The sequence below is a fragment of the Schistocerca serialis genome, chromosome 8 (genome assembly GCF_023864345.2).
Source record: "Schistocerca serialis cubense isolate TAMUIC-IGC-003099 chromosome 8, iqSchSeri2.2, whole genome shotgun sequence".
NCBI lineage: Eukaryota > Metazoa > Arthropoda > Insecta > Orthoptera > Acrididae > Schistocerca > Schistocerca serialis.
This window is the reverse complement of record NC_064645.1, coordinates 140,298,653-140,325,560: the sequence shown is the minus strand read 5'-3', so window position 1 is coordinate 140,325,560 and position 26,908 is coordinate 140,298,653. Positions and strand designations below refer to the sequence as shown.

The 26,908-nt window shown below is 43.3% G+C and overlaps 1 protein-coding gene across 1 annotated transcript in view; it reads right to left on the bottom strand.

Annotated features, from left to right (window-relative positions):
- LOC126416749 (uncharacterized) overlaps window positions 1–26,649 on the bottom strand; it is an 888,282-nt gene extending 861,633 nt beyond the window's left edge. Inside the window, exons 1-2 of the mRNA XM_050084588.1 lie at window positions 26,157–26,649; window positions 25,730–25,799 (exon numbers count right to left, since the gene is read on the bottom strand). Of these exons, the coding sequence (XP_049940545.1) occupies window positions 25,730–25,799; window positions 26,157–26,225 (139 nt within the window). The 5' untranslated portion in view covers window positions 26,226–26,649. The remainder of the gene's footprint in view (window positions 1–25,729; window positions 25,800–26,156) is intronic.
- Between the last annotated feature and the right edge of the window lie 259 nt (window positions 26,650–26,908).

The following is a 26,908-nucleotide window of genomic DNA, read 5'->3' as shown; positions in this document are numbered from 1 at the left end:
AATCAGATAATATACATTTATACCAGCGCTTCTTCCAATCCCCGGAACACTTATGAAATTCGACCTTTGCACTTAGCTCTTTCAGCGATGCGCTTTTAATCTCATCTAAGCTTGTAAAGGGACGGCCCTTTAAGGTTCTCTTTATTTCTGGATGCATAAAAAAATTGAAGGGAGCCATATCTGGCGAATATGGAGGCTGGAGCATCATTAAGAGTGTAGGTTTCGCCAAAAATTTACGTACAAGCAATGAAGTGTCACCAGATGCATTATCGTGCTGCAAGAGCTACGAATTGTTCTACAATAAAGCCGGGCGTTTTTTTTTCCGGACTGTTTCGCGCAAACGGCGTTAAACTTCTCCTTATTCGTCGTTTGACCTTAAGGCAAGAGTTCATGATGCACAGTGCCGTTAAACTCGAAGAACCTTCACATTCGATTGAGCTTTTTTCTGTCCTGGGGATCCAGCATGCCTCCACTGGGATGATTGAGACTTAGTTTCGAAATCACACCTGTGCACCCACGTTTCGTCACCTGTTATGACACGTTGCAGCAGCTCTACGTCGTTGTTGACTAACTCCTCAGCAACTTCCATTCGCCGCTGTTTTTGCTCGAAATTCAACACCTTTGGCACAAATTTTGCTTCCATACATTCCATGACCAAAATATCCGAAACGATTTCATGGTTTGAGCCAGCTGATATACCAACATCATCAGCAACTTCTCTGATTGTGATTTTGCGATCACTTCTTCCAGTTTTTCCACGTTCCCATCGGCTGTTGACGACGTGGAACTGCCGGAAAGTTCATCATCTTCAACTTCTTCACGGCCATCTTGGAAACGCTTATACCATTCGCAACTCCTTGTTTCCCTCATATCAGACTTACGAAAAGCAACATTCAACATTTCTAAAACTTCACAACATTTTATTCCATTCTTAAAGCAAAATTTAAAGTAAATTCTCGGGTCCGTTTTTAAAAGAAATTAATAATCGCCTAATCGCCACTCTTAAGGAAACACATGTATCCTTCTTGACAAGTAATGACAGATTAGACATCAAATATGCCATCAGTGTACACATCATGAACACTTATGGAGTGAATATTCTGATACGCAGAACGAGAATTATGTCTGCAGCATCTCTTGCAGCTCAAGTCACGTGATTTTGGGACGGCACATTTTAGCCCTTATAGCGGTTAGCGTATTTTGAGTGTTACTACTTCGCTGTACAGCTAGATCACCTTCAGAAGTACTGTCAAACTTTGTACAAGCGTTTTACAGACATCGTAACAATTTCATCCCAGGGACTGAAGAAAGCTCAAACATGTGAAGAGCAATGCTATTCTGCTTTCTAGCTACAGTATCGTAGCTCAGATTCCACTTTCTTTACGCTTTTTCGGTAACTAAATAATAAAAGTCGGCCAATATTTTTTAATTTTTTTTTCACGTTTTCTATTTCACTTACTCATATTATCAGATACCTATTTTAATTAATTACGTTACAATTACACTGTATAGGAAACTGTCTCACGCAGGAAGACTTAGACAGGGCCTACACATAAAGGTTTGAGAACCTGCATAAATTAGAGGAAATTACTCAGATTGTCATGTATAAATTTTATCATATATTTTTTAGTGACACCAATATTTGTGCACTGACTGGCACTTTACTCAGTCACACTTGCAAATTTGTCTAGCACTTGTAAACACACTGCATTAAATTGTAGAAATTCTCTCTACATTTGTACATACCTAAGAAAAGTAACTGATCCTCCTTTCACATACTTCTCTTTATATCCATAACGACAATGCTGCACCACAGCTATTATTAAAACTCAAACGTTCAGAATCGTATAAGAAACAAGGCGAATACGTGTAATATTCAAGTTTCGCTATTACCGCAAACTGTTAACACGCAGCATCGTCCCAGAATCACGTGACTGGCCCAGTTTGACGATGAGAACATGCGCAGCAGACTACGCTCACTCCACAGATATACACACTCAATGGTACACATACGCTTCAGACGTGTTTACCAGCAACGAAAATGGAAATAAAACCCGTGAAATTACGATTTTCCCGATACTTTTTTAACACACCTCGTATAAACAGAAACACACACAAGTGTGAATGGAGATCTAGTACTGGAATCAAACGCCAGGGGCGCTGCAGTAGACTTCCTTACCACGATTAGTCGATTGAGACTCGTGTAAAATGCGCTTTACGCACAGTCACATGACGCGCACCCAGCACGAGAGGTCGATTGTGACCGGTTGTTCGTGGAAGCCTGCGTTCGCAGTGGCACCGACAACGGTCGTCAGACGTCGTCGCTACAGGTTGCCCAATAACATCGACCGACAGCTTGGTCACTGTGCGTCCGATTTCATTCGTCAGTTTTTGACGGGATAGAGGAGATTACGTTAGGTTATGTTAGAACCTATTTTATGTATGAATTAGGTTGTCTTATAACCTCTAAGGACGGGATGGATACCACGATGCATCTGTGATTGAATACGAATGCTGCAGTACGGCTTTCGCTACTAAAAGATGCATGTAAATGAGTTGTATCTGTCTCGAAACGAACGTGGCGATTACTGTACAGTCCTCAATTACTGGAATTACCAGACCAGTTTTACGAATATACGAGGTGAAGGGGAAAACACCATGCAACAAAAGTTGAAAACGCTTTAACTTTGTAACGCCATTTTCCTTCTGTCACCAGCGATTAGCGTCACAAGGGACCACCGCCTTAGAAACTAACAGGCCCTAATTGATGTTATTCATGTTTATACGCGTGTATTACGAAAATATGTTGTTTCTGTGGTACACTGCACTAATGATCTCTCAAAAACAGAGCGTGGTTTACTATGCTACGGCGGCATGATGTGCGACTTTGGTCTGTACAGTTTTTGCCATTGAGGTTACGAGCACATAATGGTTAATTTACGTGGTGAAAGTACATGTTTCCATTTTACTATGGATAAAATTTGTGTGTAAGGAAGCAAGTATTATCTAATTAATGAAAGGTGGCTTTCTGGGTTCACAACAGCTCTCTTTAAAAATGGTAAAAATTAATGCAGCACTGGCAGGATATTCAGATAATCAGATTGTAGTAACTTCACTGCTCTCTAAGCACTAACCTAGTGAATTTGAGAAAGGAAGTAACGATTTTCCTGGGGGCACAGCATTATTTCAGATTGAATGTTGCTTTTAATAAAGAAAATCAACAATATTACAGTGTCCTTTAGTGCACTTGCACAGCTTCAAAATTCGGTATATAAAAAATTAAAAATTTATTAGTAGAGATATTTGATGTGCAAGAGTGAAAATATTAGATTTTTAATTAGTATTTAGAGCATCGTAAATAACATCTAGTACATCACACAAAAACTTTGAAACTGTGCTTTTCAGAACGTGGTACGGCCTAATCATTAGAAAGATCTAACCTACAGATTTCAAATATCAGAGTGTCACTTCTGGTTTTACTTCAACCAGAACCGCATCTTTAATGTGACAATTGGATCTTTTTTTCAATAGACCTGGAATCACACCTCTACAAGCAGGAACCTACTCGAAATCTGTTTTGCTGAATTTATACAACGCTGTGCAGGCATACGTCAATTAAACTTCAATGGCTGTCATACAGTATATGTATGAAGATACTCTGAACATCTAAGGCACTAAAAAGTGGAAGCAAATACGTACACCGGCTGATCCCGGCGGAGGTTCGAGTCCTCCCTCGGGCATGGGTGTGTGTGTTTGTCCTTAGAATAATTTAGGTTACGTAGTGTGTAAGCTTAGGGACTGATGACCTTAGCGGTAAAGTCCCATGAGATTTCACACACATTTGAACAAATACGTACACCACTTTTGCAAATCACTTCACGTAACAGAATCACTGCCCTACTGCCCTAAAAAAAACGCCAGTAAGCAATAACAATAATTTGTAGACAGCTGATGTCGACCTACCACAGCCCAAAAAGATCCACTGAAGTAACTTTAAGCAGAAGATAAGCCATCCTTGTCACATTAACAAATTATTTTTTCAGGTTGTGATCCACACCTAAAGTTTCTGATAACCACAAGTAACTAAAATCTTTATCAGAAATTTTGTGGCTTGATACCTGCAATTTGAGTCCATAGATTCTGAACTGTTCCCCCGTTATGACATTTTTTTATGCTCAGGATACCACAAACTCCGCCTTTGACTAAACTGATCAGTTTCTCACAGTTCACGTTTCGTGTCGTTCTGGCCAAACTCCGCCTTTGACTAAACTGATCAGTTTCTCACAGTTCACGTTTTGTGTCGTTCTGGCCAAACTCCACCTTTGACTAAACTGATCAGTTTCTCACAGTTCACGTTTCGCGTCGTTCTGGCCAAACTCCACCTTTGACTAAACTGATCAGTTTCTCACAGTTCACGTTTCGTGTCGTTCTGGCCAAACTCCGCCTTTGACTAAACTGATCAGTTTCTCACAGTTCACGTTTCGCGTCGTTCTGGCCAAACTCCACCTTTGATTAAACTGATCAGTTTCTCACAGTTCACGTTTCGCGTCGTTCTGGCCAAACTCCACCTTTGACTAAACTGATCAGTTTCTCACAGTTCACGTTTTGTGTCGTTCTGGCCAAACTCCACCTTTGACTAAACTGATCAGTTTCTCACAGTTCACGTTTCGCGTCGTTCTGGCCAAACTCCACCTTTGACTAAACTGATCAGTTTCTCACAGTTCACGTTTCGTGTCGTTCTGGCCAAACTCCGCCTTTGACTAAACTGATCAGTTTCTCACAGTTCACGTTTCGCGTCGTTCTGGCCAAACTCCACCTTTGACTAAACTGATCAGTTTCTCACAGTTCACGTTTTGTGTCGTTCTGGCCAAACTCCACCTTTGACTAAACTGATCAGTTTCTCACAGTTCACGTTTTGTGTCGTTCTGGCCATTATGACCGAAAAAAAAAAAAAACGGATCCGAATTTCACCGGTTGTCGTGCCAAGTATGTACGTTCGGACGATGAGGTCGGCCACATTGTGACCGTGCACAGAGTGGCGCACTGATTTGAAACGATCGGCCGTCTTCGGTCGATGTCGGTCGTCGGCGGAATCCCCCGATATCGTTTCCGCTGTGACCGCAGCCTAAGACGGACCTTGTGGAGTATAGGTGTAAATGTTTTCCCGACTTCCACACCGCAGGTGCCGGGGTGAGCGGGGGCCGAGCAGCCTGTGTGACACATTCCAGACAGTGTGAGCCGCGCCTTGTAGAGTGCATCCGGCCTGGCCGTCATCCCGCCGGCTGTGTCACGTGGAGGCAACGCTGATCCGGAGGGCAGCCGGCGTTACGAAAGGCGTCTGCAGCACCGTTACCTGCCGTGACGTAAGACGCGACACTTTGAGAGTGAAGGCAACCGCGCCAAGCCGCCTGGTTCATTACCACGGGTTGCTCAACGCCGGAGCAGCTGCAGCAAGGGCCGGCTTGGTTCGCTCCCACAACAAGGTACACTGCCGCATCTACATCTACATTTATACTCCGAAAGCCACCCAACGGTGTGTGGAGGAGGGCACTTTACGTGCCACCGTCATTACCTCCATTTCCTGTTCCAGTCGCGTATGGTTCGCGGGAAGAACGACTGCCGGAATGCCTCCGTGCGCACTCCAATCTAATTTTACATTCGTGACCTCCTCGGCAGGTATAAGTAGGGGGAAGCAATATATTCGATACCTCATCCAGAAACGCACCCTCTCCAAACCTGGACAGCAAGCTACACCGTGATGCAGAGCGCCTCTCTTGCAGAGTCTACCACTTGAGTTTGCTAAACATCTCCGTAACGCTATCACGCTTACCAAATAACCCTGTGACGAAACGCGCCAATCTTCTTTGGATCTTCTCTATCTCCTCTGTCATCCCGACCTGGTACGGATCCCACACTGATGAGCAATACTCAAGTATAGGTCGAACGAGTGTTTTGTAAGCCACCTCCTTTGCTGATGGACTACTTTTTCTAAGGAATCTCCCAATGAATCTCAACCTGGCATCCACCTTACCAACAATTAATTTTACATGATCATTCCACTTCAAATCGTTTCGCACGCATACTCCCAGATATTTTACAGAAGTAACTGCTACCAGTGTTTTGTTCCGCTATCATATAATCATACAATAAGGGATCCTTCTTTCTATGTATTCGCAATAGATTACATTTGTCTATGTTAAGGTTCAGTTGCCAATGCTGCAATTTCTCTGTATACTACAGCATCGTCCGCGAAAAGCCGCATGGAACTTCCGACACTATCTACTAGGTCATTTATATATATTGTGAAAAGCACTGTTGCCATAACACTCCCCTGTGGCACGCCAGAGGTTACTTTAACTTCTGTAGATGTCTCTCCATTGAGAACAACATGCTGTGTTCTGTTTGCTAAAAACTCTTCAATACAGCCACACAGCTGGTCTGATATTCCGTAGGCTCTTACTTTGTTTATCAGGCGACAGTGCGGAACTGTATCGAACGCCTTCTGGAAGTCAAGGAAAATAGCATCTACCTGGGAGCCTGTATCTAATATTTTCTGGGTCTCATGAACAAATAAAGCGAGGTGGGTCTCACACGATCGCTGTTTCCGGAATCAATGTTGATTCCTACAGAGCAGATTCTGGTTTTCCACCCCACCGGTGGTCTTAGCGTTAAACGTTCAACGTATATCAGCGACAGGTGCAAGAAGCGATTTTTTTTTAAGACCTGGTGATACAATCCCTTTTTCGTGAGTTACCTTTAATCGGTCATCAACTGGCGTATTAAAACACATCGAACTCTGGTGCTTAGCTTTCTATCAGTGTAAAGGTTTAGAAGTTCACTACTACCCATCCTCGTATTCTATACTTATATTCTCTTCTATTCTATGGGAAATCCCGTTGGCCTTCTGACTGGTTTGATCCATCTCGCCACGAATTCCTCTCCTCTGCTAACCTCTTCATCTCAGAGTAGCACTTGCAACCTTCGTCCTCCATTACTTGCTGTATGTATTCCAATCTCTGTCTTCCTCTACAGTTTTTACCCTCTTCAGATGCCTCTAGTACCATGTAAATTGTTCCCTGATGCCTTAACAGATGTCCTATCACACCATCCCTTCTTTCTGACAAAGTTTCCCATATGTTCTTTTCCTCGCCGATTCTGCGGAGTACCTCCTTAGTTCCTTACTACATCAGTCCAACTAATTTTAAACATTCTTCTGTAGTAACACATCTCAAATGCTTCTGCTCTCTTCTGTTCCTGCTTCGCCACAGTCCTTGTTTCACTACAATACAGTGCTGTGCTCCAAACGTACATTCTCAATTTCTTTCTCAAATTAAGACCCATATTTGATTCCAGTAGACTTCTCTTGGCCAGGAATGCCCTTTTTGCCAGTGCTAGTCTGCTTCTTATGTCCTCCTTGCTCCATCTATCATGGATTATTCTGTTGCCAAGCTAGCACCAATTGCGATGGTAAGTTTTTCATTGAGCTCATTTCTGCTACTTCTCATTACTTTCGTCTTTCTTCGATTTACTCTCAACCCATATTCTGTACTCATTAGACTGTTCATTCCATTCCTGCAATTCTTCTTCCCTTTCACTGAGGATAGCAATGTCATCAGAGAATCTTATCACCGAGATCCTTCACCTTGAATTTAAATCCCATTACTGAACCTTGCTTTTATTTCAATCATTGATTCTGCGATGTATATATAGACCAATAGGGGCGAAAGTTTTAATAAGAACACTTCTTTCTTGGTCTTCCAGTCTTATGTTTGCATTTCCGTCTTTCCCTATAGCTTAGCGCTATTTTTCCCAGAATATCGAAAGTCTTCTACCATCTGACATTGTCGAACGCTTTTTCCATGTCGACAACTTCTATGAACGTGTCTTGATTTTTCTTCAGTCTTGCTTCCATTATCAACCACAACGTGAGTACTGCGTCTCTCTCGTGCCCCTGCCTTGCCTAGCCTCTAACTTTCCTAATAGGTCAAACGTATCATCTTCTAACAGAGCGCCCATTTTCTTTTCCAGTTTTCTGTATATTATTGTTACGAATAATGTAGTAACCCTTAGTAATAAATGGTCTGATCATACTACCCGGTGTGTTTTCGGACGCTCTAAACGTTGATAACAAGTACTCACATTTTTACCGATAGAAAGCGATATCTATTATACATACAGTGTACTGTTTCTTGTTCTTGTATACTGAATGCGCCGTCGGGCGCATTTTCTCTGATATTTCAATACATATTTGCAACTTTGTTTTTGCAGTCTGCAGCTGGAGTCAGCCCAAACAAAATACTGCTCATTACATCTTTCATGCGACACGCAATGTCGACGGAAAACGTCGGCTTGTTTCCCGTTAAAAGCAAAATAATTTTTCAAGTGAACTCACACGTCCATCTGATAGAGCGAGCCCAGTTAAGTTAAGTGCGATATTCGATTTATCGGTGAGTATTAAAAGAGAAAGTAAAACTCTAAGAATAACGTGTACTGCAGCAGCTACAGAGCAGCGTTGTTGCGTGCCGGTAGCAGTCGGCACTGACCAGGGTAATGCTGGATTAATGGGTATTCTTCGTATTTTACTGTCTATGTTAATACACACCGATAAAACGAGTACCTCACTTAACTAATTTGAGACCGCTCTATTAAATGCGCACGAAACTTTCCGCTGGAAAAATAATTTTGTTTGTACGGGGAAACAAACCGACGCTTCCCGTTGAAATTGGGCGTTGCATGAAAGATGTGATAAGCAGTGTTTATTTCGCTGCCTCCAACTACACATAACAAAAACGAAATTGCGAATACGTGCCGAAACACCAGAGAAAGTTAACTTGACAACTCTTTGGACGGACGCCCAGTACATCTCGTTTTCAAATTTAACCAGCATAAAACTCAGTAAATCAAATTATACTTTCGTCAGTTAGCATTTTCTTCGGTGGATTCTGTCGTGCTTTTTGTTGCAAAATTCTTGTTCTCTCTCTGCCTCCTTCGCCCTGTCAACCTCTCAATTTCTCCCCCTATTTCTGGTAGTCACTTTTCTCCTTCTCTCTCTGTCGAATTCTCTTCCTCAATCTATATCTCGCAAAAAATCATCTCTGTCTCCTCTCCCTCTTTCATTACTCTCCATACCTCAAATTCCATCATAATTCCCTCGTACCTACTCCCTTCTTCTCTCTCCATCTATCTGTAAATCTCTTTTCGTCTCATTCTCTCTCTACCCTCCATCCTCTCTCTCCATCTCTCTAATTCTCTGTCTCGTATTCTCAAATACTCTCTCTCTCTAGCTCTCGAATTCTCCCTCTAGATCTCTTATTTTCTCTCTTCCTCTCTCAAATACTCTCCATCTCTCAACTCACATACGCTCTCTCTCTCACTCATTCTCTCTTTCTTTCACCTTTGTCGGCGATTTCTTTCCGTTCTCCCTATCGTCAACAAACACAGTACCGTCTCCGAAGTTCCTTGGTGCAGTTAACCCTTACAGTGTCCTCAGTCATCTATCCATGCAAAAACGACGTCGCCTAGTTGTGAGGACCTGTCTGAACAGTCTCCTGGGCTCGCGACCAACAGACGCACTGCAGCGGATATTCCCCAAACATAGACTTCCATTCTGTGTTACTCTGCAACAGACCGCTTACCGTTACCTCTACCATCTGCTACAAGCAGGAACACCATTGCAACGCAACAACCCCTTTGCTCCCTAGCAGTTGTCAGGCAGGGGATGTAAACGAAAATGGATAAAGGAGTGGCTAGAGGGGTCAGTTAAAAGCCGTGGGGCGACGGACGCTGCACGGCTGTCAGCTCCGAGTGCAATTGTTGACAACATTCCCCTGTTCAAGCTGGAAGGAAGAACAGCTGGAGTGCTACTGGAGAATGCTCAAGTGGCGGAACGAGAGGGGCGGCCCACTACAGACACAAACCAGCACTCGGAATTGGGAAATCACGTTGTCGACGAATGAAGTGAACGGCGACAAAAGGGGTCGCACAGGCATTTACATACGTGTGAAAAGCTAAGGGTCAACAGGGAACGAAAAGTCTTTAGAATAAACGCCGGGATGGGAACAGGAGAGTCAAGTCGTTGTATGCAAACAGGCAGAGTAATGGCTGAGTTGGACTGAATGCTGAGATGAACCCTTTTATTCTACAGCTAAAGTAACTGAATTATCCGTCAGTGCTCACAAGCACATGATAATAACAACGGAAAATAAACTTTCTAGAAATACCACAGAAACGTTTCGTTGTCAAGATAAGCAGAGCAAAGACGTTTAGCTGACACCACTATTGACTACGTCGCCAAGACGACCACAGTACAACATTCTATACAGGGTGTTCCAAAAAGGTACGGCCAAACTTTCAGGAAACATTCCTCACACACAAAGAAAGAAAATACGAGTATGTTATGTGGACATGTGTCCGGAAACGCTTACTTTCCATGTTAGAGCTCATTTTATTACTCCTCTTCAAATCACATTAAACATGGAATGGAAACACACAGCAACAGAACGTACCAGCGTGACTTCAAACACTTTGTTACAGGAAATGTTCAAAATGTCCTCCGTTAGCGAGGATACATGCATCCACCCTCCGTCACATGGAATCCCTGATGCGCTGATGCAGCCTGGAGAATGGCGTATTGTATCACAGCCGTCCACAATACGAGCACGAAGAGTCTCTACATTTGGTACCGGGGTTGCGTAGACAAGAGCTTTCAAATGCCCCCATAAATGAGAGTCAAGAGGGTTGAGGTCAGGAGAGCGTGGAGGCCATGGAATTGGTCCGCCTCTACCAATCCATCGGTCACCGAATCTGTTGTTGAGAAGCGTACGAACACTTCGACTGAAATGTGCAGGAGCTCCATCGTGCACGAACCACATCTTGTGTCGTACTTGTAAAGGCACATATTCTAGCAAATAGTTCAAATGGCTCTGAGCACTATGGGACTCAACTGCTGAGGTCATAAGTCCCCTAGAACTTAGAACTACTTAAACCTAACTAACCTAAGGACAACACACACATCCATGCCCGAGGCAGGCTTCGAACCTGCGACCGTAGCGGTCGCGCGGTTGCAGACTGTAGCGCCAGAACTGCTCGGCCACCAGCGGCCGGCCATATTCTAGCAGCACAGGTAGAGTATCCCCTACGAAATCATGATAACGTGCTCCATTGAGCAGTACATACTGTAGAAACTAAAATGAGCTCTAACATGGAAATTAAGCGTTTCCGGACACATGTCCACATAACATCTTTGTGCGAGGAATGTGTGCGAGGAATGTTTCCTGAAAGTTTGGCCGTACCTTTTTATAACACCCTGTATATCTGTGTCTCTAGGTTATGTACGACAGACAAAAAAGTACAGTTGATGTGCATCACAACGAACGCCGTAGCGTTAATCCTCACCATAGTAACTTAACCGAAGATCTCTCGCTTACGTTAATATCTGGTGACGTCGACATTCTATATGAAACCTCTTGGCAGATTAAAATTATGTGCCGGACTGCAACTCGACCCTGGCACCTTTGCCTTCCGCAGGCAAGTGCTCTGCCAATTGGGCTATCTAAGCATGACTCACAACCTTTCCTCAAACCTGTACTCACACCAATACATCTCCTACTTTGATACTTGGACGCAAAATGCAAAGATCCATGCTTCGAGTCTCGGATCGGCACACAGTTTTAAGCGGCCAGGAAGTTTCGCATCAGCGCACACTCCGCTGCAAAGTGAAAATTCATTCTGGAAACATGATATGTATCTGTAGCTCAGCTGAGGTTATGAACGCCATACAGAGTACAGCGGGGCTATTCCGCTCAAGAGGCTAAGCCGCGTGAAATAGGAAACGTTGCAACACCCCAGTTCCTCACAGAGTCAAGGTTGTTTTGCCTTCAGTGTATGCATCTTTGTGTCGCCGCATTTGTTGTAGTAAGGGTGTTTTCTGTTACGTTATTGACAGGACAGAAGATCGAACTCTAGTGGTAAGCTAATTGTGATAGATTATTGCCGTAGTTAAAGAATACAATCCAACAAATTAAGGTGTACAATGCACAGTAACGTCAAATGTTAAACTGTTACTCTTACTATTACTTGACCGAGCTAGGTGGCGCAGTGGTTAGCACACTGGACTCGCATTCGGGAGGACGACAGTACACACCCGCCTCCGGCCATCCTGATTTACGTTTTCTGTGATTTCCCTAGATCTCTTCAGGCAGCAAATGCCGGTATGGTTCCTTTGAAAGGGCACGGCCGACTTGCTTCCCCATTCTTCCCTAATCCGATGGTACCGATGACCTCGCTGTTTGGTGTCCTCCCCCAAATCAAGTAACGAACGAACCAACCAACCAGCCAACGAACTGTTACTGCTGGCTTTTCCCATATAGGTCTGATTTGCCGTGTCTTTCGAAATGTCTGCACATGGGGCTATTTCAACCGTACACGTGGAGCTATTTCCGCTCAGTCAAATTATCAGTTTAATTGATGTTTCTCTGCGAAATTCTAGAGAGCAAGTTTTCTGGATTCTTTTCACATGATGCGTAGATATAAAAGGAAAAATTCAAGAGGTTCACGATCCGAGGAAGATATGACACGAGCAGTAACAAGTGTTATAGGCATCTCGCCTGGATGACGATGTACTACATCGTTTCATGAATTGTGTGGGGGTGCAAAAGGACGAAAAATGTTTACGTGTGGTAAATGGTTACGACTTTGACACTGATGTACACTGGGCGGAAAAGCCCCTTGACTGGGTGGAACAGCTCCACCATTTTTATGTATTGTGATTTCTGCCTTTTTCAGATGTTTGTTTAATACTCTGTTCGTGTAAAGGAATTTGTAACTAGTATATACTGGAATGTATTCACGATTGACATATCATAATTGTATCACAGTGACAAATTTTTTAAAAATTTTCATGTCATACTGTAACGTATGGTTCAAATAGGCGGAATAGTCCCGCTGTACCGTATGTGGCTTTTTTGCCACATTTCTTGTTGGTATACCAGTAGTATCTCATTGTCACTCGATTTTAATTTGTTTTTAATTCCGTAAAACATATCCGGAAGCTTTTCTTTATTCTCTCATTTGTAATAGATACGTATTATGAAGTTAAATTAATTTTAACGTTACGCAAAGGGGCCTTGGTTTAGCCTTTATACTGGGGGTGGACAAATATGTGGAGACACCAAGAAACACAATACAATATCATGCCTAATATGGTGTCGGAAAACCCGTTGGCATTTAAAATAGCTTACAGCCGTATAGGAATGGATAAATATAGGTTTCGTGTGGTTTTCATGGAAATCTTATACCATTCTTCCTGTAAAATACTGTCAACGTTAGGTAACGATGATGGGGGTGGATAGCGAATACGCACTCTGCTCTTGAAAGTAAATCACAATGGCTCAATAATACACACATCAAAAAAAGTTTTGCATCATCTCGGTTCCGAGAGTTCCGGAACGTGTACAGAAAATTGGAATAGGAATCAACATAAACAACATTTCCGCCTTTTTTATTGCTCATGAAAACCACACATTGCATGATGTACCACCATGGAGCGAGAACTTCAGAGGTGGTGGTCCAGATTGCTGTACACACCGTTACCTCTTATACTCAGTAGTAGATCCTCTTGCATTGATGCGTGTCTGTATTCGTCGTGGCATACTGTCCACAACTTCATCAAGGCACTGTTGGTCCATATTGTCCCACTCCTCAACGGCGATCCGGCGTAGATCCCTCGGAGTGGTTGGTGGGTCACATCGTCCATAAACAACCCTTTTCGATCTATCCCACGCATGTTCGATAGGGTACACGTCTGGAGAACACGCTGGCCAGTCTAGTCGAGCGATGTCGCTATCCTGAAGGAAGTCATTTAAAAGAGCTGCACGATGGGGGCGCGAATTGTCGTCCACGAAGGCGATAGCCTCGCCAATACGCTGCCGATAAAGATGGACCTCGCCATGGACGTCGGGAGTGAAGCTGCGCATGATCCAGCCTACTGCGCACAGTTTGAGTCGTAACACGACGTCCTGTGGCTGCACGAAAAGCATTATTTAATATGATGGCGTTGCTATCAGGGTTCCTCCGAGCCATAATCCGTAGGTAGCGGTCATCCATTGCAGTAGCAACGCTTGGGCGGCCTGAGCGAGGCATGTCATCGGCAGTTCCTGTCTCTCTGTATCTCCTCCATGTCCGAACAACATCGCTTTGGTTCACTCCGAGACGCCTGGACACTACCCTAGTGGAGAGCCCTTCCTGGCACAAAGTAGCAATACGGACGCGAGCGAACCGCGGTATTGACCGTCTAGGCATGGTTGAACTGCAAACTACACGAGCCGTGTACCTCCTTCCTGGTGGAATTACTGGAACTGATCGGCTGTCAGATCCCCTCCGTCTAATAGGCGCTGTTCATGCATGGTTGTTTACATCTCTAGGCAGGTTTAGTGACATCTCTGAACAGTCAAAGGGACTGTGTCTGTGATACAATATCCACAGTCAACGTCTATCTTCATGAGTTCTGTGAACCGGGGTGATGCAAATATTTGGATTTGGTGACTATGGTGGCCTTAGGAGATTCTGGTGCTCCCAAAACCTGTCCTATATGATCAGAGGTGTGTGGACACGAGTCCTGTCGCCTTGGAACATAGCCTTACCACTGGGGAGGGGGAGGGGGAAATTTTTACTATGGAATGACTGTGATCTGCCAAACCGTTGACATAATCCTTGGCCTTAACGCGACCTAGTAGAGAAACCATGTGGCCCATAGAATACCACGATATGGCTCTCCAAATCATCACCGATCCCGCGCTATATTACCCTCTTTGGACATAAACTCGATCAGAAGCCGAAAACAGTGTGAAACAAGACTCACTGCGAAAATCGTCTTTCTTCCGGTGCTCCACAGTGAAGGCTCAAATGGTTCTAAGGGCTATGGGACTTAACATCTGAGGTCATCAGTGCCCTAGAACTTAGAACTACTTAAACCTAACTAACCTAAGGACATCACACACATCCATGCCCGAGGCAGGGTTCGAACCTGCGACCGCAACGGTCGCGCGGTTCCAGACTGTAGCGCCTAGAACCGCTCGGCCACCCGGGCTGGCTCCTGCCTCGGGCATGGCTGTGTGTGATGTCCTTAAGTTAGTTAGGTTTAAGTAGTTCTAAGTTCTAGGGGACTGATGACCTCAGAAGTTCCATAGTGCTCACAGCCATGTTAGCGAAGCAAAAAAGCTCTTCGTTCATGTCCCCAGTCGTACTATTTCGAACGTTGTATACAAAGAAGTCAAAAATAAATTCCACATGTCCATAGTCGTAAATAAATACGTGGGCGAAACCGGGTTTAAAATAGAAGACTTTAAAACGTGATGCACTATTGGTGTTACTCCACAAACACGAAATTCTGCTGCACCATCGCGGCATGAGAGAAACGCGTGTATCATTGGGCGAGTGAGGACAATTAGTCACGATACGTTCTCTGAAACTACAAGGAAATGCCCCACGGTCGGATTGTCGGTTTGACTTGATGCTGCCGTCTTTCCCACGACACTGCAGCCGGTGTGGAAGCGTTATGGTGAACCGTAATATTCTTCTATCAAGACTGCTTTCGCTGCTGTATTACGCATTTCGTTTCCCTCGATCCTAATACGCCCTGCCACGCAGCGGAATTGCATCTTCTTTTTCTCCGCCTCTGTACTAGAAATATAGCATCCTCCCTTCTGAATAGTTTTCTGCTGGGTAGATTCGCTGAACAGGTTCTGTTGTATAGCGCTACTGGGTCGATATACAGTGATGAACCCACAAAGTAATGTCACTGTTTAAGATAGAAGACACTGTGCCAAACAGAAGGGCTCTAATGTGCCACTACAGATTATTGTTTAATAATGCGATTTGTAAAGTCTTGTTTATTTTGTAACGCGGCACTGCACGCATCCTGTGTTCAATATTTCGTCTGTGCAGGACACACACACACACACACACACACACACACACACAGTAACCAGACGTGCTTAATACCCACACTGATATTTGATGCAGATAGCACACAGTGTTTGAGATTATGATGGTAACAGGGATAAAATAAGGAAGCGAAAGCTTAATCACAACTTGTATAGAAGCCAGGGTGCAATTAGGGTCGAAGGACATGAAAGGGAGCAGTGATCAAGAAGGGAATGAGACAGTGTTGTAGCCTATCCCCGACGTTATTCTATCTTAAATTCAGCAAGCAGTAAATGAAACAAAGGAGACAACTGGAAAGGGAATAAAACTTCAGAGAGAAGAAATAGAAGCTTTGAGGTTTGCCGAAACATTGTAATTCTGTCAGTTACGGCAAAAGACTGGAAGGACAGTTGAACGGAATCGATAGTGTCTTGAGAAAAGGTTATAAGGTGTATATCAACAAAATCAAGCTATGCTGAGGGCATTAGATAGGGAAACGAGATGCTAAAAGCCGTAGATGAGTTTTGCTATTTGGACATCTAAATAACTAATGATAGCCGAAGCGGAGAGGATATAAAATGCAGACTGGCTACAGAGAGAAAAGGATTTCTAGAAAGACGAATTTCTTCATATGTAATATAAATTTAAACGTGAGGTTGTCTTTTCTGAAGGTATTTATCTGGAGTGTAACCTTGTATGGAAATGAAACGTGGGTGATAAACAGTTCAGACAGCAACAGAAGTCTTTGAAATGTGGTGATACAGGAGAATGCTGAAGATTGGTAGATTGCGGACCTAATCAGGAGGTACTGAATCGAAGCGAGGAGAAAATAAATTAATGACACAACTTGACTAACAAGCGATGGGCTTCTAGAACACATTGGTTCAAATGGCTCTGAGCACGGTGGGACTTAACATCTGAGGTCATCAGTCCCCTAGACTTAGAACTACTTAAACCTAATTAACCTAAGGACATCACTCACATCCATGCCCGAGGCAGGATTCGAACCTGCGACCGTAGCGGTCGTGCAGTTCCAGACTGAAGCGCCTAGAACTGCTCGGCCACAGCAGCCGGCTCTAGAACACATTCTAAGGCATTTTTGTCAGTTTGGTGTTGTGGGAAAAATGTGTATGTTTGTGTGTGTGTGTGTGTGTGTTGGGGGGGGGGGGGTAAAAGTCGTGTCATGTGTTTGTTGCTACTTCCTAACTGTGGGTGTTGTTATTAACATAGAGCTGATCGCTATCCCAATTTCTATAATAATCCAGTATTTCAGAGCAATGGAAATTTTGTGAATAACCATTACTCGTTTTTTTAAAAGAAGTTTTATTTAAAAACCAAAAATTTTAGCATTGCTGCTGTGGCAAGCTGATGTACCAGTTTTCATACCCAGTCATTAGTAAAAAAGAATGAACAACAAACTGTTACACAAACCACAAACGAGACCAGACAATACCGAATCATTCTGGTTATTCAGAAGTAACATACCTGCATCGGTTTTAAACGGTTGTTTTTTCCTATTCCTAATCTGAATGTGGTAATTACGTGACCATATAGTTAAAAACCAAAAATTTTAGCATTGCTGCTGTGGCAAGCTGATGTACCAGTTTTCATACCCAGTCATTAGTAAAAAAGAATGAACAACAAACTGTTACACAAACCACAAACGAGACCAGACAATACCGAATCGAAGTCTTCAGTTATTTGTAACTATTATACTGAAGTGTCCATGTTTTGACACTTGTCGAGAATTTCGTGAGAATTGTATTTAAACTTCCACCTGGCAGTATACTATTACCGAGTCTGCACAACAGTATTTCGTAAATGTGTTAATAATACAATCATCTTCTGCCATATTTGCGATAAAGTCATATTTTCTTCGAGGAATTGTTCAGTTACGCCTTTGATAAAAAAAGAGGCGGCTCATGTCTCGTACGTTATCTGCATGATAAGTGACAAGGACAATAAGTGGCTACCAGACGTTTGCAGTATTACATGTTCGTGCAACCTAAGAGAGGTGAATGAAAAATGACGTCGCATGTCGTTGAGACTGACGATGATCTGCAGGAAATCCAGTCATCAGCCACAATGTTGACAGTTATTTCTGTATGGTTGTTCCACCCCCCCCCCCCCTCCCCCTCTTACCCTAATAGACAAAGGAACTTCCATGAATAAAGAGACAGAGAGTTGTATACCGCGCAACCCTCCAAGTACCTCATAAGAGAAAGTACCTCCCTTCTTGAATCACTACAGAAGGCTTCAGTGATCTCTATTAAATCTTCAAATGGAGATCAAACACCGTCCGGTTGACAGATAGCTCTCTATTCACTTATGTACGTCAAAAACTTCGAAAACAGAGTAAGCAGATGTGGTCATCGATCCACAGAACAGAGAACATTTTTTAGACAGACACTGAGCTAATGCTGAAGACCAAGGAGAAAGTAGCATGGTAAATACTTTATGAATGTTTCGAACGATTTTCTGGGAAATTTTCAAACACCTTGTGGATGAGACGATGCTTTGTACGATGAGCTGTAATGCAAAAGCCGCTGAAAACGCCCTTTTTGGAAATTTCACCTGGATTTCTTCCCGCCAAATTGTGGTAATGTGGCCGATGAACATGGTGAACTCTTTTACCAAGTTTCTGCGCTGATGAAGCAGTTACGAGGGGGACTGGCTAGAAAAAGACTCTCAAGGCTACTGACAATTTTTTTCTTTTTACATCTTTTCTTCGCTTTGCTGATACATACATCAAATATCGTTACATCGAATATGAGAGCCAATTAAGGAATTAAAGCTTTATCTCAGGTTCTGTGGACCATGAAACACACAAAACCCAGAGTTTCTTCACCATATATTTCCTCTTCACAAAAGTTATAGGCCGATGTCATATGCCTTAAATTTTGATGTTTTATATGTTGTATCGGACTTCGAAATGATTTTCCCAAGTAGATATTGGTTGTTTTCGGTATGTCCTGTAGTGGAAAACAGATAATATACTATATGGACGGGAACCTAAAGGAAAAATTAAGGTTGGAAGATCAAGAGGAAAGTGTTCTGATTTAATTGGGCGTAAAAAAGAGATGCAGCCTTTCTCCTCTAGTCTTCAACGTGTACAAAGAAAAAAGGGAGGAAATATGTCCAGAAGTCGGATTTAAATACAGGGTGAAAGATATCAATAAGATCCGCTGATGAGATCTTTACAGGAGCAGAGCCTTTATCCCGCGGAAAAACTGATTCCGACGGATCTCTCTTTCACGAGTGCACTTTTTTTCACAGAGACACGTTCGCGATCATGACAAATACATCACAGGGGCAGTAGTTACGTTCTATGGAAGGGATTTTGAGATCACCATATTTCTCACAGGGATAACTTTATGTTTGTTGATGAAGAGTAGTTTCACCCAAGAATTTATTTATTCCTGCGCCTTAGGGGGGAGGGAGGCTAAGAATAAAGTTTGCTTTTATACCCTAGACTTCTTGTTGTTTTTATACTGTAGACTTCTTCTGCAAGGCTACTATAAATGATTCATTTGTTTTCAGAGTTCTATATTTTCCGAAGTATTACATGCTCAAATATGACTGATGCACGAATAGAAGCGTAAACTCATCGAGTTTGCATTGTGCCCACCAGCTGGCGTTACGACTGCAGTGCCTTGACAAAATGGCGACGAAGCAAGAAAATAGTTCTTGTGTAGGAAAATGCAAGACGTTTATCTGTTACGATAGTGCAGCGTGCATTCAGAAGGAATTATGGAAAAGAACCGCCATGTAAACAGACACTGTGCGTTGGTATCGACGATTTAAGGACACTGGTTGTCTACCGGGCGTCTAAGTGTGCCAGATGTAAATGTGGTGAGGGTGAGAGAAAGTTTCGCACGCAGTCCAAAAAAATAAACGGTCCGCGCAAGCCACGAACTTGAAATACCGCACCAAGCTGTTGTGGAAGATGTTGCGAAGGCGGTTACATTTCAGACCGTGCCGTCCGCAATTCGAGCAACACTTAAAACCGAGAACTTATGGCCGGCGCCTTCAATTTTGCATCAAAAGGCTAGAAACACTTTAGGATGAACATTTCGCCTGCAAGCTGATATTCAGCGACAAAGCATCTTTCCTTTATCTTGAAATGTTAGTCGCCACAATGTGAGCGTCTAGGGCACTTCAAATCCTCAGATTCTGGCGCATGAACGAGTTTCGCCGAAAGTTAATATTTTCCCTGCTACATCTAAGACGAAACTGAATGGACCGTTTTTATTCTCATAGAACATTTGTAGAGCGTAAAACTCAAACTTGTAAGTTTACCGTTCTATTCATGCATGAATCATATTTTTGCAGGTAATACTTCGGAAAACACAGAGCTTTGAAAACAAATGAATCATTTATAGTAGCCCTGTATCTAAGACTGGAATAAGTATGCAACCAGCTATCCGGATAATCAACTCGCATGGACGTATATAGCAAACTACCGCATCCAGTGCAGCTCACTGTATTACTTAAAAAAAAAAAAAAAAATAATCTCAGTTTACCTTGAAACTTTACTTACTTTTAGAGGAAAGTTGTCGCATACAGAGCGAATCTTGGCAACAGTGTATTCTGCCCTAAACTAGTGCGGTGACACCTGAACCAATCACAAAGGATTCACATATCGTCATGATAACATGTATCGATAATGGAGTGGATAAACATAGGCGAATCTTTACTTCGCTGCAAACCCTTCCTTCTAAGTGCACTACAGATCACCCTGTCACCACAAACAAGATTTCGGTCCAGGAGGAGAGGGGTGTGACTATGGCATACTAATCAATTTTGTTACGCAAACGAGCTGTGGGACTCTATAGAGGTTGTTTCAGAAGTGATGGTCAATATTCAGAGCTATGACAGGAATGATCATTCGAAACAAAGAAAGGTATACATTAGGAGTTATGAGCAATTCTTGATCTTCGATACTGTGACACTAACCTCCTCAACTGCAAGCTCTGTGCTTTCCACATTTTGGGAAGTGGTAGTACGGACCAAAACAAGGAAAAAATATCCAGCACACACGGGCTCTAAAACGCATACCTCCAGAGCTATGAACACTTGTTCATCTTCGCTACTTCGAAACGTAACTCTTCTAATGAAGAAGTCCTGATAACGTTTAAGGTATGAATTTTAGAGCACATTATTGAACATTTTTTCCTTGTTTTGGTCCACAATACCATCTCCCAAAATACGGAAAGCAAAGAGCTTGCAGTAGAAGAGATTCCAAATTCAAATGGCTCTGAGCACTATGGGACTTACCATCTGAGATCATCAGTCCCCTAGAACTTAAAACTACTTAAACCTAACTAACCTAAGGACATCACACACACCTATGCCCAAGGCAGGATTCGAGCCTGCAACCGTAGCGGCCGTCGGTTCCAGACTGAAGCGCCTAGAACCGCTCGGCCACACCGGCCGGCTAGAAGAGATTTGTTTCACAGTATCGAAGATCAAGAACTGCTCATAGCTCTTAAGGTATGCGTTTAAGAGCCTATACTTACTTGACTTTTTTGTTTCGAATGATCATTTGTGTCATATCTCTGAACACTGACCATCACTTATGAAACACCCAATATATTAGTCTTTCCTATCGACACGTTCCATCACAAATACGACACTGTTTACTTAGCACTGAAAAATCACAAGTGACATCCTTTGTTTGAGATGCAGCTAAACCGAAAATTTCGTTCTTCGTCTAACCACAGACTCAAATCGGGCATACATAATGATGCAATATTTCTCTGTCAGTGCTTGTCTGTGCTAACAAGAAATGACTTAGACGCTAAGAGTTTAACAATGGTCCTGCTCCACCCCCCTCTCGCCCAGAATTTTTCGTATTTTGGCTACGATATATGTACATAACATGCAACAAAATACGCTATGGAGACTTCTCCATTATCTAACCTAGGTTTTCTGAATTCATGACAAGAAGTGCGTTACATATCGCGAATTTTGATAACAGGCTACGCTATAGATCAATACGTACCCACAAATTTTATTTCGTTGGTTTCACTAACTCACTACTGTCACCTCGTAAGCTAACTTAGACCTCAGGCTACGACATAAATGTGTGTCACTGCAACTAGGATTCCAGTAGCAGGGGTGGGAGACGGGGGGGGGGGGGGGGGGGCGAGGGCGCTACAACAGTCTAGACGACTAACGTATTAAGGGAAAACACAAAAAGAAATGTGACATTACTCGAAGAGTGCTGAAGATTTTACAGAACTCATGAAGGGGCTCTGCATCAAACTGCGGAGAATTAGGGTTTATGAGACAACTTGACTAGAACAGGGCAAGTTGACACAAGACATCCTGAGGCACCAAGGATTGTTTAATTTGGTGATGGAATGAAGTGTGAAGGTAAAAATCATAGACAGAGACTAAAGCTTGAATACAATATGCAGCTTTAGTTACACAGATGAACAGATTTTCACAGGACAGTCTAGTGTGGAGAACAGCATCAAACCTGTCACTGCAACGAAGGCAACAGCAGCAGCAACATGAACAAATTCTGCATTTCGTAATAAGATTTTCTGCACTCCGTTGGCTCACATTCGGAAGTCTCCGAGTTTAAATCACAGTGTAGCAACTTAGGTTTTCCACAGTGTATTTAAATCGCTTAAGGGGAGTGATGGTATGGTTCCTATCCGAGAGTGAATGCTCCATTTTCAATGAACACGTCGTTAAACCCTACACATTCTACTTTTGCTATTTCCTCCTCCATTTTCCACTCTATGGACCACTACATTTCTTTGTTACTGTTTTGTTTTCACTCGCACAGGTTAGAAAAAGAACACAAAGCTCATCGTGCTTATAAACATCATTTGGGCGAACAGTGAATTTCTTTCTTACCTTCCTCCTACCCACAGGTATTAATTGCAACGGCAGAAACTAACCATCTAGTTGTTTATATGCCTGCATTCCATATTGGACACTGGCGGATCGTGAATATGACGCAAGTGAATTTTTACATTTAGTTCTCCGTATCAACAGCCTTCGAGAAACAATCTTTTCTTACACAGACTAGCTATGCTGCCTTTGAGACTCATAGACTATACTGTAGCTTATTCGTTATACATTTCAGTTTTAAGTCACCCAAATGGTATCATTAAAGGTTTTAACTTATTACATCGTAATCATCAGATGATTTAAGTACTTTATTAGTAAACTCATCACCTGAACATGTTCCACTTTGGGAGAGTGGACTAAAAATAAAGTTTGTTTCTACACTGTACAGACTAATAAGTCCGTAATTCATTTTTCTATCTAAAGCAAAAATGGGATAAGTATGCAGACGGACCATACTAGATAATCAGCTAGCATGGGCGTAATGTACACCAAATCACCGCCAACCACCGCAGTCAACGACTGTAGCTTACTGTACGTGTCACAGTTTTCTCAACTTACCTTCAGTCTGAACTGTGAGCACCTCCCCGGGCTTTCAGTTAACGAGTGTCTGTTTAACGTATTCACATCAACTGATGATGACTACGTCAACACTGGCAATGGTACCATTTGTGAGACAAGAAGCAGAAATATATAACTTAAAAAAATTATTTTGTATTTAGATTGACACTGTACTCAGCAATTAAATGAGTAGTAACGCCTAGACGCCTTAAAGTTATTGGTATTGGTTCAGATCAGTATAACTTACTACTGTACGAGCTGTACAGGAATTCTTTGACTCATGTAATGTTTTATTAACTTGGCTGATAATTTTTGTTGCAGTTCACGTAATTATCAGTAGTGAAATGTTGCCATACAGAAATATCCAGAGAAAACTTAATGAATACGTGCTTAGAGAAGGCCAAAGCTTCCGTCCTTTCGCATTTTCAAGCCCGTTTGCTCGCTTCATTTAGTACCTTCAAGTAGAAAATGAAAGAATCACAAAATGGACACATTCGTGTCACACAAGAGAATATCCGTGCACAGGGATATTAACTGGAAGCAAATACTGTTGCGGATAAAGTAAATGACTAAAGTACTCAGCGACAATGGAAAAAATGATGTTCACTGGGAAAAGAGATTACTCATAAAGCACTTACTCGATGGCTACGGCAATTTTACCCAAGTTTGTGGTGTACATATTACGTCGACTCAAGGACGAATTTCGAGTCTACACTTGGGGGAAAGATAATGTCACACGCAATTGTCGTCCCGTTCTGTTCCCGAAGTGGAATATTTAGTTCCCTATTTTATGGTATAGAAGCACTGCTACATTGCCAGAGAATCATAGAATACGTTATACACTAAGAAAGTATTGTCAACTTCGTGGTGCTTCCGGTCGATCAATCTGAAGGTATCCATACGAATGAATATATTAGGGCCTATCAGCTTTTGGCATGGTCTTAAGTCTCCCCCCCCCCCCCCCCCCTACGAAAAAAAAATTCTCGCACTGAGACAAAATATATGACTTCCTCACAATGTTGATAAAAAATCGGAATAAAATTTTGTAATAACTTTCAACCCCAGTCTATAGAGGACGTTAGTGTACTTAGATTATAGTTCTAGATTATACAGGTTAGTTTCTGTGACCGAAAATGGATACTTGCACTGTCAATATTGATTACTAACACGTCGACCATTTTAATTTCCATCAGATGAATTTTCCACAAAGTGTAAAAGTTCTTTCAAGTCTAAAGTTACCAGCAAGCACCTAAACTTCATTGTCTCAGGGGCAGATTCATCGGGAACTATTTCGAGGGACGAGTCTATGTAGACTGTTTATTAAAAGAACTGCTGTAAGTAACAAATAACCAAAATCATGAACGTCAGTAACCTGTCTTGCTGTTATTCATTGTGGCTTTTATTGTTAAAATCATTCATAGTTTCACTTATGTTACTTTACACTTCATTTTATTCTATGATTTGTTTGTGTCTAAAACAAGGCAATTCAATCGTTCTCCTTTGTGGGCAGAATATTGTATTTTCCCCAAAAATACGTTACTGTGTCTTGTCACTATTATGCCGTGTAAACATATTACTTCACGCTAGTTGTAAAAAAACGGACAAATAAGTAAATTATAACTGCTTATATCTTCTCAAACATTCTATATTGATACACATTGCGGACTGTTTGGTTGTAACAGATTCTATACATTCACAGAAACCAGAATATTATATTTCAATTCCCCGTTTATTTCCATTGTTATGCTTTTCTTATCTGCACTTTTTGTTTCGTTTCACTTGACTGCTTAGGAGCGAACAGAATACCGAATTTCTTGTATTGATATACTACTGCTGCGCTGCCCTTTAAAATTTTACTGAATAATTTGTACCACTGGCCAGGAAAAATATATTTTTCTTATACATGAAACATCAAGTGACGAGATCCACAAACATGACAAAACAACTTTTTGTTTCTTTTAGGGTGACATTTATGATTTGTTTTTTTAGGATAACATTTATGACAAAGCGATACCACGTTTCATATGCGAACTAAACATGCCCTCAGTTATCGATATATTCGTACTCATGGACAGGATGCAACGGAGCAATATCGTAGCAGACTGGTTTTAATGTGACAGATGCCTCAAAGTGCACTGCTCGTGTACGAGCACTATCTCACAGATAACACACAAGTAGAAAGCACCACTTTTGTTCTACTGAGCGGCTAACTGTCACGCTTCAGTCAGCCACTGAAGTCGCCGAGTGTGAAAGTCGTCTTTGTTATCAATGAAGTTTACGTGGCAGGTCGCCGATACCGTTCACTAGCTCTGCCAGCCGCAGAGCCGCAGCGCTCGCTCAGTGGATTTCGCAGCTAAGTCTGCCAGACTGCAGGCGTACTTACTGCTTTCCGGGTCGTCTGCCTCTCCGTTCTCGTCGTCAGATTCCGTTCCCGAGTCGTGGTCGTCGTCTGCCTACGGGGCAAAAACAGAAAACACAAATCGTGTCAGCCATATTTACAGCGTTGGCACACGTTCAGAGCACAATTTCTACAGCAAATACAACAGCCGGCACCGAATTTTCACTCTCAGATCGTAGCGCAGGGCCAGTTTAAACTTTTCACAGCTCGCCACGGACGCAGGAGGCCCGCGCAGGGTCGAAAACGACCGTCGAAAGCGGAGCTCTTTGTTCTACTTTGCAGCTCGCAGCGGCAGCCATCTTAGCTTGTGGGCGAGCTGGTGGGCCCCCGGTATGACCTTCAAGGAAGGTGACCAGCTCGAAAAAAAGGGGAAAAAAGCCGTGGCAGTTGTCGGGTTAATTAATGTGCCTACCTTGTCCTGGTGCGGCTGATCTTCATTCAGAGAATGTGTCCTCAGTTTGTGGGTGAGAAACTTGAGCATATTTCACTGACGCCCGGGACGTAAAAAAAAATTTTACGCCTTTTTTTCCGGTACCGGGGTGGGTGGCAGAGACGAGAGAACTGTTAGGGGTGGTGGCCGATGTCGGGTTTTGTTGAGATACCTAGGAAAAGAGAGTGTCCGCGTACACACGTACGGAGGGGTGGGGTGGTGGTGTCGAAGCACTGCGCGTCCCGCCGCCGCTGTCTGGGGAACGCGACAACAAAGGAAGGGAATGTTGTTGTTGTGGTGGTGGCGGCGGCTTTGTTGGCGGTGGGCCGCGGCAGCACACGGAGGGGGTCCGGCGTCACACGGTCCTCGCGGGCAGGCGCCGTCGCCTCTGCGGCATCCCGGGAGCGCTGCTGGGCTGGGCTGGGCCGGCCGGCCTTGCTCTGCACGGAGCGGACGCGTGCGCACCTCCTCCCGCGGAGCCGGCTCGGCGCTGACTGGCGCTGGCGCGCGCCCGCCTTACTACGGCCGCCGTACACGAGTACGGCAGTCAGCTGAACTGGAGTGGCCGCCGGGCGAGTCCAAGCGGCGCGCGCGCGGGGGAGGCCGCCCGGCTCGCCGGCCGCGCCAATCGATAGTCGCTCGGCTCGGCGCAGCGCGGCGGAGCGGCCGGCCGCGGCGCTGCGGTCGCCGCAGGGCCGCGAGCGCCGCGCGGGCCCACCCTCGGCCCGCTCATT